Source organism: Sphaeramia orbicularis, chromosome 24, assembly GCF_902148855.1.
Source record: "Sphaeramia orbicularis chromosome 24, fSphaOr1.1, whole genome shotgun sequence".
Lineage (NCBI taxonomy): Eukaryota > Metazoa > Chordata > Actinopteri > Kurtiformes > Apogonidae > Sphaeramia > Sphaeramia orbicularis.
The window spans coordinates 32478357-32491949 of NC_043979.1; the positions used below are offsets into that span (position 1 = coordinate 32478357).

At 35.4% G+C, this 13593-nt stretch overlaps 1 protein-coding gene across 10 annotated transcripts in view; it reads left to right on the forward strand.

The window, feature by feature from the left end:
* The window catches only part of gphnb (gephyrin b), a 185951-nt gene that overhangs the window by 90380 nt on the left and 81978 nt on the right, over nucleotides 1-13593 (forward strand). For all 10 annotated transcript variants that reach the window (XM_030128394.1, XM_030128405.1, XM_030128395.1 and 7 more), the window contains exon 7: nucleotides 10998-11270. In XM_030128394.1, the coding sequence (XP_029984254.1) occupies nucleotides 10998-11270 (273 nt within the window). The remainder of the gene's footprint in view (nucleotides 1-10997; nucleotides 11271-13593) is intronic.

A 13593-nucleotide genomic window follows, 5' to 3' on the forward strand; every position in this document is an offset into this window, starting at 1 on the left:
CATGACTTGGTTACAAAGTGGTTGGTATGCATTTTTTTTTTAACTACTGTCATCTATAACAGTATTTATTATATATGTGCAAAGTATGTACTTTTAGATGTTAAATGTACAAAAATAATTGGTTTCAGGGCTGGTACATAACACGGGCATCATCAAGAGATGGCGTCTGTGTATTTTTCCCATTAAACAGGAATTCTGTTGGTCCCTAATAAGTTTTAAAACAGCTAAAAATCAATAATCTGAATTATAGGTCTGGAAAATGTCTAAATATAACTGTAAGAGATCTTAAAATTGATTTTGGAATATGTTTTATTGCCAAGCCTTACCATAATACAAACAAGAAAGAAAAAAGAAAGAATTGCACTGATTCTGGAAGATGAAATTAATATTATTTGTGTTGCATTAACTTAATTAATTAAAAATGTTGCTTTCAAATATATTTTTAGGAAAAACTGTAATTAGTCATACTAGAAGACTACAAAATAAAACCAAGATGTGACAAATACTAATGCAAACTGTGCAGGATGATCAGTTTATCAGTGCACGTTCAGGTAACATGTAGGTTCCTCCCAAAATAGATAAATAAGTAAATAAATAAAATTGACTTCTTGAAGTAATAATGTTCATGTTAGATGCAAAGAGATTGATGCTCTTTGCAACTTTGCATTTTCCTGCCAGTATGTATGCGTAAAAGATGTTAAATTTAATGTGTAATGACCTTAAAAGGGTCTTCTTAAACTCTGTTTGCAAAAAAAAAAGTTACTATAATTGTTCTTCTACAGTTGTGGAAAAAAATATTCGACCATTAAAAATCATCAAAAACAATGGTTATGCAATCAAGTACTGACTCCTGTGTGTATCATGTGACTAAAACAGAGAAAAGAAAATATGGAATGTCTAAAAGCACTGTTTTTATCAGTACAATGCCATAGATATTGATGTAAGAACTGAAGTGATTTTGGTTATTATCAAGAAAACATGGAAAATGGCTAGATATCAGCTCTGAAATTAAACTCTTATGAGCTATTTTTGTTGTTATCATTGTATTGGTCTAAACAAATGTACCTTTAGTTGTACCAGGCATTAAAATGAACAAGAAATTGAAGAAAACAAGGGTGGTCTGATAATTTTTTCTGCAACTGTATATAATTTACAACCTCTTTTGTGTACAAACGAAACATTGATGGATACTTAGAAACCCTTGACCTGCTCTTGGACACTAAACTATGGGAACATATGACCTGTTTCTATTGACTGAATTAGTGTTTTTTCCAGTAACATGCTTTGGAAAGGTCATCCGCTGTTATGTAAACATCCATATGTTAGTCAGGTGTATTCAGTATCTGTGTGTGTTTGCGTGAGCAGCTTGTGAAAAGTATACATATGGATTTAAATGTCTGACATTGTAAGTGCGTTTCAATGATTAAATGACGATGTGTGTGCTCCAGTGTGTGTTTTAGGTACAGATGTGTGTTTACATGTGTGTATGTGATGTATTGTATGTTCATGTAAACCTGTACATAGGCTTGTGTGTGTGTGTGTGTGTGTGTGTGTGTGTGTGTGTGTCCACTCGCTGCTGTCTCTCTCTCCCCCTCCATCTGTCTCCCTCTCTGCTGTGCTGACCTGCACATCTGTCTCTGTCTCGTTACGCATGCACTTCTCCTGATCGATTTTAGTATTTCTTTTAATCAATTACGCCACCTCTCTCCCATCTGCTGCCATATTAGTGTCTCCCTCATCAGCCCCCAGTTAAAGTTAACGGCACAAGCAGCCCATCACAGGCTTTTATTACGATGATGTCCTGTCATAAAAATAACGGGAAAGTCCAAATGACCCAGCCGGTCGAAACCCCTAATGTCACATTGTGGACTACGTATCTTTTTAGCTGCTCATTTCATCTCTTTGGCCTCATTTACGCTTCGTATAAATGATTAACACTCTTGTTCTTTGTGCCTGGAATGTTCAATGCACATCGTTGTTTTGTTTTTTTCTGCATTATACCAAGATGCGATGAAAGTTGGGATGTGGTTTTAGCCTCAGAAAATTTTTGATGAAACCTACCTCTAACAAAGTCATGACTTTGACTAAAAGAAGGTAAATAAAAAAAGGCAAATATAAGGTTTTTGTAAATAAATGAAGTTGCTGAGGTGAGGTGAATGTGTATGTGGCTGTCATATGCTGCTGTGAATGTTTTGCATTTGTTTGTTTGTCCCTAATTGTTTGGACGTTCGACAAGGCAGGGTAACTGTGAACTGAGTTGCCTTTCAGGAATTAATAAAGTAGTCTGAATTAGGGCTGCACGATTAATCGATTTTAAATCGAAATCGGATTTTTTAATAAGGATGATTTTTAAAAACAGGAAATCGTCAAATCGATTTCATCTTACTTGCTAAATTTTTCATTCACAAATGTACGTTCTGGAACACAAAACCAAATATTATTTATTTTTTAAAAGATGCTGAACTTCATTAAAAGCTGTTAGATAAATCTGGAAACAAAAAGGCTATAAAAAACCATCAGTATTTGCTCTGATGACATTTTATTGTAGTGTATTCCCCCTGGCAAACACATGTTATTTTCTTGTTGTATACATTGTTTGTACACTGTACTTCATTCAATATAGATTTTATGAAGAAAAAAAAAAACTTCTGTGGGTTCATCACGTGATACCATCACAGATTTGAGGTCGGAGCAGTGGCTTGCATTGTGGGCTGCTCACAAAAACAACATGCTGACTTCTGTTGTCTTTTGTAGTTTTACCCAAAAATTGAAAATCGAGTTTTTAGGGGAAAAAATTGGGATTTTATTTTTTGCCAAAATCGTGCAGCCCTAGTCTGAATCTGAATCTGAACAAAAACGCCATATGTATCAAAAAAAATTTATTTTAGCAAGTAGATATCTATTGGGATAACAACACCTAGTCCTACACAACAGATCTTTCCCACATAACCTTTATTGAAGTGACACCAAGTGACAAGGAAACTTATCTGCAATAATATACAATATTTACATTTACATTAAGTCATCATAATGTGGGGAAGAAAGGGGGGGGGTGTTAAGATATATGGCATGTAATGTACAAAAGAAACAAAATGTCTGACTGACCAAGTAGTATGAATCAATGTCCTGTCTTGGTTGTGTAAATATTTTGTGTGAGGTAGAGTGTGTAAGATGTGTATGTGGTGTGAATGTTGTGATGCGGGCTTCTCAAAAACAAACAAACAAAAAAAAAAAAAGATCAGAGATAAGACCAAAGATAATGATTGGGTAACTGAAACTAAACAAGAAGAAGAGAAAGGAAAAGGAGAAAGTGGAAAAAAGGAGGAAAATGGGGGGTAATAAAAATAAATAAGTAAATAAATAAATGAAAATAACAAAATTAGATTAAAAGTACAATTTATCACCAGACGATGGTTGTTTCCTGAGATATAGTGAATGACATTTATTTAATGCAAAGGATTACTTTTTCTCTTTGTCTTAAGAAAACTGTTTTTTTTTTTAAATTAAACTCTGGACCAAATGGGTCAAGTATATTCAGCCTTTACACCAGATTTTATGGAAGCCTGAACTGTAACTTTGACTTTACCTTATTCTCATAGTTTTTAGCTTACCGGTTGACAGGCCGTAAGCTATTGTCGTCATGTGGCGTCCAGCGTTGTTGTCTGCCGTCCGTTACAAAACTTTCAATCATCTTCTTCTCCCAAACTACAATTCTGATTGACTTCAAACTTGGTATACAGCTTCTTTATGAGGATGTCAACAAAAGTTAGTGAAATTATTTGGATCCGGATCCGATTCTGGATTTGGTGCGGCTTTGAAAAATTTCCCCATTATAAGAGATAGGAAGTGGATCGTTGCAATAACTCAGTAAATATAAATGATATCCAGTGTAAATTTCTACAGTCCAGCCCTGATGGGGAGATGACCAAAACATAATGTCCACATGCTGATCAGGATCTTCTTCTGGATCCGGGAATTTCCGGAAAATTTAACATGGGCTCTTAAGGGGAAAACATTTCAATCATCTTTTTCTCCCAAACTCCAGTTCTGATTGACTTCAAACTTGGTATACAGCTTCTTTATGATGATGTCAACACAAGGTATTGAAATTATTTCAATCCGGATCTGATTCTGGATTTGGTGCAACTCTGAAAAATTTCCCCATTATAACAGATAGGAAGTGGATTGATCCAATAAATCAGTATCAATGATATCAAGTTGGAAATTGAATTTTTTACAGATCTGATTGGAATATGACCAAAACATGGGCTATTTCTGTAATAGAATAAATACACATAACTGGATGATAATAAATGGCATCTGGATACATTTCCTAAAGCTTTTAATTTGGCCGGTAAGCTACAGGGCCATTGGTCCTATTTTTGCATTTTATTATTGTTTTTAACCTCATCTAATCTCTTCTCCCTGATTTTATTTATTTTGTCAATAAATAAACAATAAAGTTACTGAAATGTATAAAATGTGTGCATGACAGTGGGTCCAAAACTGCTTTTGATATTACACATGTTATTCTCTGTAATATAAACTGCTATTCCATAATAAAAAATTAAAAAAAAAAAAAAAAAAAGTACAATTTATCTAAATATGATGCCATCAGTGCTGATGCCATTGCCCCCGCTCCCTCACCTTGCCATCACAGCGCTGTTGCCACTTTTTTTTTTTTTTTTTTTTTTTTTTTTTTTTATTAAACTCTTGGCCTATGTTGGGAAATATTTGTAGGAAAGTGTCTGTACTGTGCATTAAAAACCTTAATTTAAAACATAAGCAAAAGTAAATGTTATCTTCAATGGAATATTACTGCTTTAGACCCCAAAAAAATCAGCCCATTTTACTTTCTAGCAAACAATACATGGACAGTAATTGTCATTAACGTTTCTCTGTCAGATGTTACTTGTGTATGCAGTGACATTTTCCACCTCACAGAGACTGTTTCTTCTGGTCACACTGTTTTGTACAGTCAAATCATCCCATTTGTGCTTTTCGGAGTGACTGTGATAACACTTCCACCCACAATCATGATTCGCCAACTCATTGATTGAGTTACACAATCATGTCACAATCAATTGTACCTGTGGTACGTCTTCTCTTTCTCTTGCATTTCTATCCAGGGGCATAAAAATTGGACTTTTGCCAGTAAGGTTGCAACCACATGGTGCTAACATTTTTATCCTGACATTCCTATTTGCAGTAATGATCTATCTTCTTGTGCCATTGCTAATTTTACCTGCATGATGACTTTGCTGTAACAATGGCCTTGCTATACATAGGTTTCTATGTATGGGCTTGAATCATTAAGGATTGTACCTTTACCGATGATGCCCTCACCTGCAGGGATTGTATTTGCTTATACCTTCTGTGTTGACAATTCCATGCACTGTAGTGACATTTGGAAGCTCTGATCACCTCAGAAGATGCTTTAGCAGAGTCTTTGACATTAGCAGCGCTGTGGATATTTGTATATTGAATTGCATTCGTATTCATCTTGCACTTTTTGCAGCATTACCTGTCAATGGTGGACATTTACCCTCCTTTTATCTATGATATTTTATTTGTGTGCAGCATATTGATGTTTAGACACTGATTTAACACATTTCCAACTTAACTCATAAAGACCCAGTGCTACTTTTGTGTCAGTTCCCACATTAATTTTTTTTCTCTATTTAATCTTTCTTAAGCAATTTATCACCATTTATTATAATATTATCCTCTGTATTTTGCATTTTTTCAGTGAAAATCATTCTTTATATTTAACCCTTTCATGCATACTGGTCACTACAGTGGACAGCTATTCTAGAGCTGTTCTCTTGTATATTCATGGGTCTTGTTGTTCTTTTCATTTTTTTTTTTTTTTTTTTTTTTACACATATCTTTATTAAAGTTTTAAGACACTACATATCTTTTCTGACATGAATTGGTAACATTATGTAGATCTCTCCTGAGCATAAACCCCCAGAATCACAAGCCCTCCCCATACTTTTCACACAGTTTATCAGTAAATACATGTTTCTGTGTGTCAGAAATTAAAAGTGTGGTGTCCAGCTGAGTAGACATTTTTGCAACTTCATGAAAAATAGGTTCATAAGATTTTTTTGTTTGTTTTTCATTATTATTTTTTTAATGTATTTTTTCAATTTTTAAATTATTTTTATTTGATTTATTTATTGATTTATTGATTTATTTTTCAGAAGAAAATTTTCAATTGCATTTTTTTTTTCATGCCTAAAGAGGAATAAAAACACTCAGGAAAAAATTTTGATTAAGGTTCTCATAATTTGTGCATGAAAGGGTTAATTCACTGATTGTATAGATGTTCGGAATAGGTCAAAATTAAGTTAAGGGTTTTTCTGGGGCGCTGATGGGGGGGGGGGGGGGGGGGGGGGGGGCATGACAAATTCATGGGGCCCAGTGGTTGTGGGGGGCCCACAGAGCAATGAAGGGGGCCCAGTTGAATTAGAAGTTGTGAAAATTTGGCCTGCTGTGCAAGAGAGGTGTAGAAATTGAGAGGCGAACGTTGAAAGCTATGAATGTTAAGTTTCGTTTTCATTTTTTGCAGTATTGTAAAAAAAAAAAAAAAAAAACGGTCCGACAGATTGAGAAGATGGTCAATTTCTGTAGGGTCCACAACAATTACGCTTCCATGGGGCCCACAATCGGTAGCGGCGCCCTTGGGATTAGTATATCAGAAACAGAGAAAACGGAGGAAAAAGTGACCTTTTCAACAAAATCTACCATTAATTGAACATAAACCAAGTGTCTCCATCCGCTGTCATTGATCCAACTCCATGGGTTTTACTGGTGAATCAACGTTGTAAAAGATGGCAGTGTTTCCATGGTAACTACGGAGCCTCTGAACGTCCAAATGGGTCATATCTGATGACCATGAAAAGATGACTAACTGCATTTTACACCAATTATTTACATGTATTGATAGGATTAGTGGATCAACAGGTATTAAACAGTTTAGATCAGTAGATGCTTTTGGTTGCTGGTAGCTGTTTGGGTCTTTATGGGTTAAACCAGTGGTTCCCAACCTTTTTGGCTCATGACCCCATTTTAACATCACAAAATTCTGGCAACTCCAAACATTCAAAATAGAGACATTTTTTGCTAAAATTAATTTGTTTTTGACCATGTAATAGAATGCTATACTATGTTGCAAATAAATGTTAATTTTAGACGACATTTAGTCTATATAATGTATATTATTATGGACGGAGGCAGAAAAGCCAGGTGTAGATTACTGCACGAACTGAGAATTTTATTTTCCTTGGTCAGGATATGTACAGTCAGTCCAGCTTGGATTTACAAGGCTGACAATTAATACTGAACAAACAAGAACTCAAACTATGAATTATGAAAGAGCTGCAGCATCTGACACCGACCACAATGAACATTTGAAAGATAAACAGTACCACAGTGCTTCAGTTTCAGCTTCACAGTGTGTATGTGACTGTATGTGTGTATGTAGATGTGTATGTGACTGTATGGGAGTACAGGTTGGTAGGGGTGTGTTTATAGATAATCACAATCTTATGTTGTATATCAAGTGATTTAGCACTAACAGTCTGAGGACTGGAATTAGGGGGTAGGACTGGATAAGCAGTGGCTTCTTCCTACTCCCTTTCAGGCACAACAGTTCTTTTTTTTTTTCTATTATTGGATTTTTTGTGTATTCTTTATCATTATTATTATTATTTTTCTATTGTTTGATTTTTTATTTGTGTATTGTTTATTATTATTATTATTATTATTATTATTATTATTATTATTATTATTATTATTATTGTTCCATATGTTTTGTATTATGTCTGTGTCTGAAATAAACTAACCTAACCTAACCTAACCTAACCTTACCTTACCTTACCTTACCTAACCTTACCTTACCTTACCTTACCTTACCTTACCTTACCTTACCTTACCTAACCTAACCTAACCTAACCTAACAGTTTGTCATGTCTTTTACGGACTGGGATTGTCTCTCAACTCACCATATATTTTTATTAGTTTTTTTTTTTTTTTTTTAAATCAATTACTAGAAATTTCAGGCGACCCCACGTGGGGTCCCGACCCCAAGGTTGAAAAACACTATTGTAGTGGAATGTAATTAAATACTTAGACTCAAGTATGTACTTTCCATTCTTTGCAGCTTTATCATGTATCTCCAAATGTGGTGATTTTGAATGTTTGATAAATTGAAGGAAAATTCTCCTTATGTTAAAAAATATCTTTAAAACCCGTGTTGAATTAACTGGAAAATACATAGTCACAAATAGACCCATTTTTCTCAGATCAGGGTCAGAAGTAATGAATGACAAGGATTATTATTGTATGAGTTTATGCATTGTCTTTTAGGAAAACAGTACATTATTTATTTTTAAGTCTATTTCACTGATAATACTTAAATACTTCGCTTTAGTAACGTTGTCAGTGCAGAACCTTTACTTGTAATGGAGCGTTTTTACATTGTGGTGTTCTCAATATCCCTCAGTATAACTCAATATCATTTCACCACTGCAGATAAATGCAGAAAATGTAAATTGTCGCCCTTCTTATTTTGTGTTTTCATGCTTGCACTGCCTTATTATGTCTCTCAGCTTATCTTTATTTCTCCCTCATTTTTTTTTTCTCTGTTTCCCTCTTAGTCTTTCTCTCACTGAATTTCCATCTCTCTTAATCTCTCGAGATCTCATCCTCCCCGCCTCTCTCACTTTTAGTGTCTCTGCCATCTTCCTCCATCTATCAGCCCCTCTTGTCCTTCCATGCAGCTCTCCCATCACCACCACCCTTCGGAACAACCCCAACCTTCCCCTCTTCCTCCATCCCTCTCTCTCACTCACTTGTGCTTCTCATCCGCTGGCAGTATATCCAGGGATTCTGCTCTTTAGTGTTCTTGACAGTTACTCTCCTCCAGTACAAACACAGAATAAGAACAAAAAAAAAAAAAAACACACTCCTGACGTACCTAAAAATTTCCCCGGCACGCAATGAAAGCACAAAAATTGGGAAAAGAGGAATGTCTCTAGGCTCTTGACACCATCCTCACTCATTCTTCAACCCCGGTCCCTCCCTACTTGAGCCCAACCTTCCCTTTTTTCCTTTCCACATCTTCCAAAAATGCTCAGATGTGGGCTTCAAACACACCAGCAAAAAAAGGCATAAACAGTCTAGTGTGTAGTGTGTGTGGTGAGGGGTTTGGGATGTGGATCTGTGTGAGGGAAGGTGGGGGTAAGGGGTGGAAAGGTTACCTCGCGGCTACACAGCAGGTCTGGTGGGTTTGTGGTCGACCCATGTATTATCTTTCATCTCTTCTTCTGAGGATGACTTTTACTCTCCTTTTTGTATTTTTTATGCACAGCACTGGAAGCTGCTATTCCTGTCATGCATGCATCTTGGTGTATGTGTGTGTGTGTGTGTATATGTGTGTGTGTTCCAAACTGTAGAGCCATGGGATTTAAATTTAGTCAAATCAAGGTTAACATTGTCATTTTTAATCCAGGCTTTAAAAATTGCCAGCATCAAAACGGGACGTGGAGTGGAAAGGTTGCTCCGAAAGCCGTTTGCAGCTGGCATAGATACTGTTAAGCGAGGAGCGATTAATAATGTATCTTTTCAAAGCTTAAAATACACAGGAAGATAAATAATTTCACAGATTAGCTCTTGTCTTGGGAGTGAGGAGAATTGAGCATTTAGCATAGCAGAGGAGCCCACAGGCACACTGACACACAGAGACACACAACGAGAGGGGAAACAGAGCTGCAACGACAAAGTACTAAGTACAGGCTGGTATGGAAGTGGCCAGAAGGAGGCGCTGTGATCTGCTCAGGAGGAAACATCCACCTGTCTCTTCCTTTCTCACTTAACCCTTGTATGGTGTTTGGATCTGTGGGACCCGTTTTCATTTTTTGTCAAAAGAAAAATGATGAGTAATTTTTTTTTTTTTTTTTTTTTTTTTTTGTGTGAATTTTCTCTTCTCATATCCTCCTGAGACCCAGGAAAGTACAAGTTCTGGCTTTTTTACATTAAATAATTGCCTTTATTGGAAACAGCACAATGCAACAGTTTTTTCAGATGCTTTTTTTTTTTTTTTTTTTTTTAAACAGTATATTTATTAACACATTCCCTACACAAACCTTAAAAGTATAAATCGCCACCTTCTTAAAATAACTGCCTCAGTCATTTTTTCAGAAAATGCAAAAAACTTATCAAGAAATTAAGCATTTGATCATTTAGGTTAAAAAAAAAAAGAAGACGACAACGACTTAGGCAATTATTTTAAGAAGGTGACAAACAAACTGTATAAACCTGTGATGTTTTTAGTTACATTTGCCACTGAATTAATATACATTTTGTATTACAAACTTGCAGATATATGAAACTAAGCTGATTTTAACATATTTTATTTACTGTTGTATAGTTTAATCTACAGCAATACATTGAATTCTCTGAAGTCAAATATTATAGCAGTGCTCACCTGTAAGAAAGTATTTGTTTTAAGAGAAAACAGGCCTGTTTTGAGTTTTCTAACTTATTTCACTGCTAACCCAAGAGTGGTTTTTAAGATTCTACTTACCTTAAGAAGTAGGGGAATTTTCTTGACCTCTATGCGAACACTTACAGACATTAATAAGCAGCGCATTTGGACATTGTCTGTTTTCATGGGACAAAAATGAGAAGAAAAACTGTAATCTGAAAAATAACTAAAGATGTCAGGTAAATAAAAGGGAAATTCTCAAGAAAAGTACCTAAAATTGTACTGTATTTGTTGCTCTGTTTATACTAGAGACACCTTATAGTTGTAAATGTGGCACTATTAAATTGGGACTTGATATTCTATGATCTTATTTAAGGGTAATACATTTATCTGTTGGTTATTTAATTTACTTGTGGCTGTTGACTATAAAACATCTGTCCTCTGGATTCCGTATGTTTTTGTCTCTGATGTTCTCCTTTTTTTTTTTTTTTTTTAATCCTGTCAGGAGTGCTTCCAGTTCATCCTGCCAGCGTTGCCGCACGCCATCGACCTCCTTCGGGACGCAGTGGTCAAGGTAAAGGAGGCGGCAGACGAGCTGGAGGACCTGCCGTCGCCACCTCCGCCCCTCTCACCGCCGCCTAACAGTTCGCCACGTCGCCAGACAGAGGACAAGGGCGTGCAATGTGAGGAGGAGGACGAGGAGAAGAAGGACAGCGGCGTGGCGTCCACTGAGGACAGCTCCTCCTCCCACATCACCGCTGCATCCATTGCTGCCAAGGTACCAGGACAGAGAGGAGGAGGAGGGGGAGGAGGAGAGGGGAGGGAGGGTTTGTTGTTGTACAAAGTTGCACTCGTCTTACATCAGATTCCATCCATTTCAAACAGTTTGTCATCCTTACATGTTAACATGACATTCAAGAAAGTATTCTGTGTCGTACTCTGGTTAAAGGTGCTATTTTTAGCATTTTGTCTCTCATCAGTGTAAGAATTTCAGTCTGTGTAAAACATGGCAGCATTTTTAATTCAACCTCAACATTGATTTTTACATTTTTTTATTATATGCTAGAAGAAAGACCAAACAGGAAGAGGTTAAAAGTGAGTTGGTGTAAAAATAATAAGCTAATCAAATAAGTAAAGGTAAAAAAAAAGAACGAATATCAAATGTATTAGCAAAGATTAGAGCTGTTTAAAGAGGCTAGCTATGTTTTTTTTTGTAGTTATAAATTTTATCCTGTTAATATATTCAGATAATCTTTATTTTATCTAAGAAGTGTATTTTTCTCCACAATATCATCAGCGTTATCATCTATAGACCTACCTACAATATACATTACAAATATCACACATGTATCATATGCAGTGTTGGGGAGTAACTAGCAACACATTTTGTACTTAAATAATAAAATGAATGTACTTAATGTGTGTAACAGATACTAAGAAAATGTCATTAAACTATAATTATTAATACTACTATTTTTTTATTACAAATCGATTATATCTGAACATATTCTCAGAGATAATACTTATATATTTATAAATGTATTTTGTTTATTTAAAAGAATCACAGAGGTTTAAAATGTGTTTTGCAAGAGTCTTCTGGCCAAGACAGAGGCAGCAAAAGTTACAGAAAATACAAATTTCAGCCATGCATTCACACTTTTTATTTATTTATTTCAAACATGAAAAGAAACAAAATAAAACAAAATAAAACATTTTAAATGGACAGAATCTATCTTCAAGCACATACAATTCTGAATTTTGCATGGTTGAAAAGGAGTAGGAAGAAGTATAAACTTATTTAATCCTACCCCTCAGTACTTTGAAGTGGGCCGAACCAGTAAAATAACATCTATAACAATGTAATATATTAACATAAATAATGTCAACTCCAAAACTTTTCTCTATGTTTCAGAGCGAAAAAAGCAAATTTACATTATGAAAAGGTTTACGTCTACAAACTATCCTTTCAAACAATGTGAATAACACGAACAAACTGAAAAAATAAGTGTTATTTTAACAATATTCTATCGCAGTTTATCATTTACACATGTACATTATAACATACAGATCACAGTGGATCTACAAATACACAAAACATTTAATATCAGGCCGAATATTGTTAAAATTGTACTTACTTCTCTTAAGACATTTCAGGTTGTTCATATTTGTTCAGGTTATTCACATTTTTTTGCAAAATCATATTTTGTTTTAGTGTAAATACATGAAAATATTTACATTTCCAAACAGAAAAATTTGGAGTTGTCATTATTTATATGTTAATATGATAGTATTTTACTGGTCCTGCCCACTGGAGATTGAATTGTTCTGTATGTGGAACCTGAACTAAAAGGATTGTTCATATCTTAGCGTAATTTTTGCATTTCACAAATTCATCCCAAGGGCCGGACTGGACCCTTTGGCGGGCTGGATTTGGCCCCTGGACCGCATGTTTGACCCCTGTGGTTTAGAGTACTTTGTTAAGTTATTTTGATGAAGCTATTAAAAACAGTTACATGATGAATTAAATTGTAATAAGGTAATTAGTACTTGTAACTTACTGTAATATATTCAAGATGTCCTTCCCAACACTGATCATATACAGTATGTCCCATATCATCCGTGTTCCTCTGCATATCTATGTTTGCATATCATGTGTCGACGCTGTGTGTTCACATGTAACATCGAGTATCTTTCCATACCTACATGTATCATACTATCCTGCCCTGTCTGCAGCCCGGACCCTGCCTTATGGCTCTGTTGTCAGGGTAACATCCCACCTCATTGTCCAGTCACAGATGGATGTCGGTAAGACTCCACCCCCTTAACTCTCAAACGATCATCATTTGTCATCATCATGTCATGTTTTTGAACTCGTTTGCCTCTCATCTGCATAACGCAGGTAGATGCAGTAGTGTTACTTTAATGCACAATCCCAGACATGTTGGAGTCTTTGTCGTTTCGTCCTGGTGTGTAGGTTTGTAATGTCTTCAGACTATATACTTCTCTGGGAAAAATGATACCTAAACCCAACTGAACACCTCCAGACTGAGATCAAAAGGAAGATGGATGGTCAAAACCAAGTAGCTTAAAGTAAAAAACAA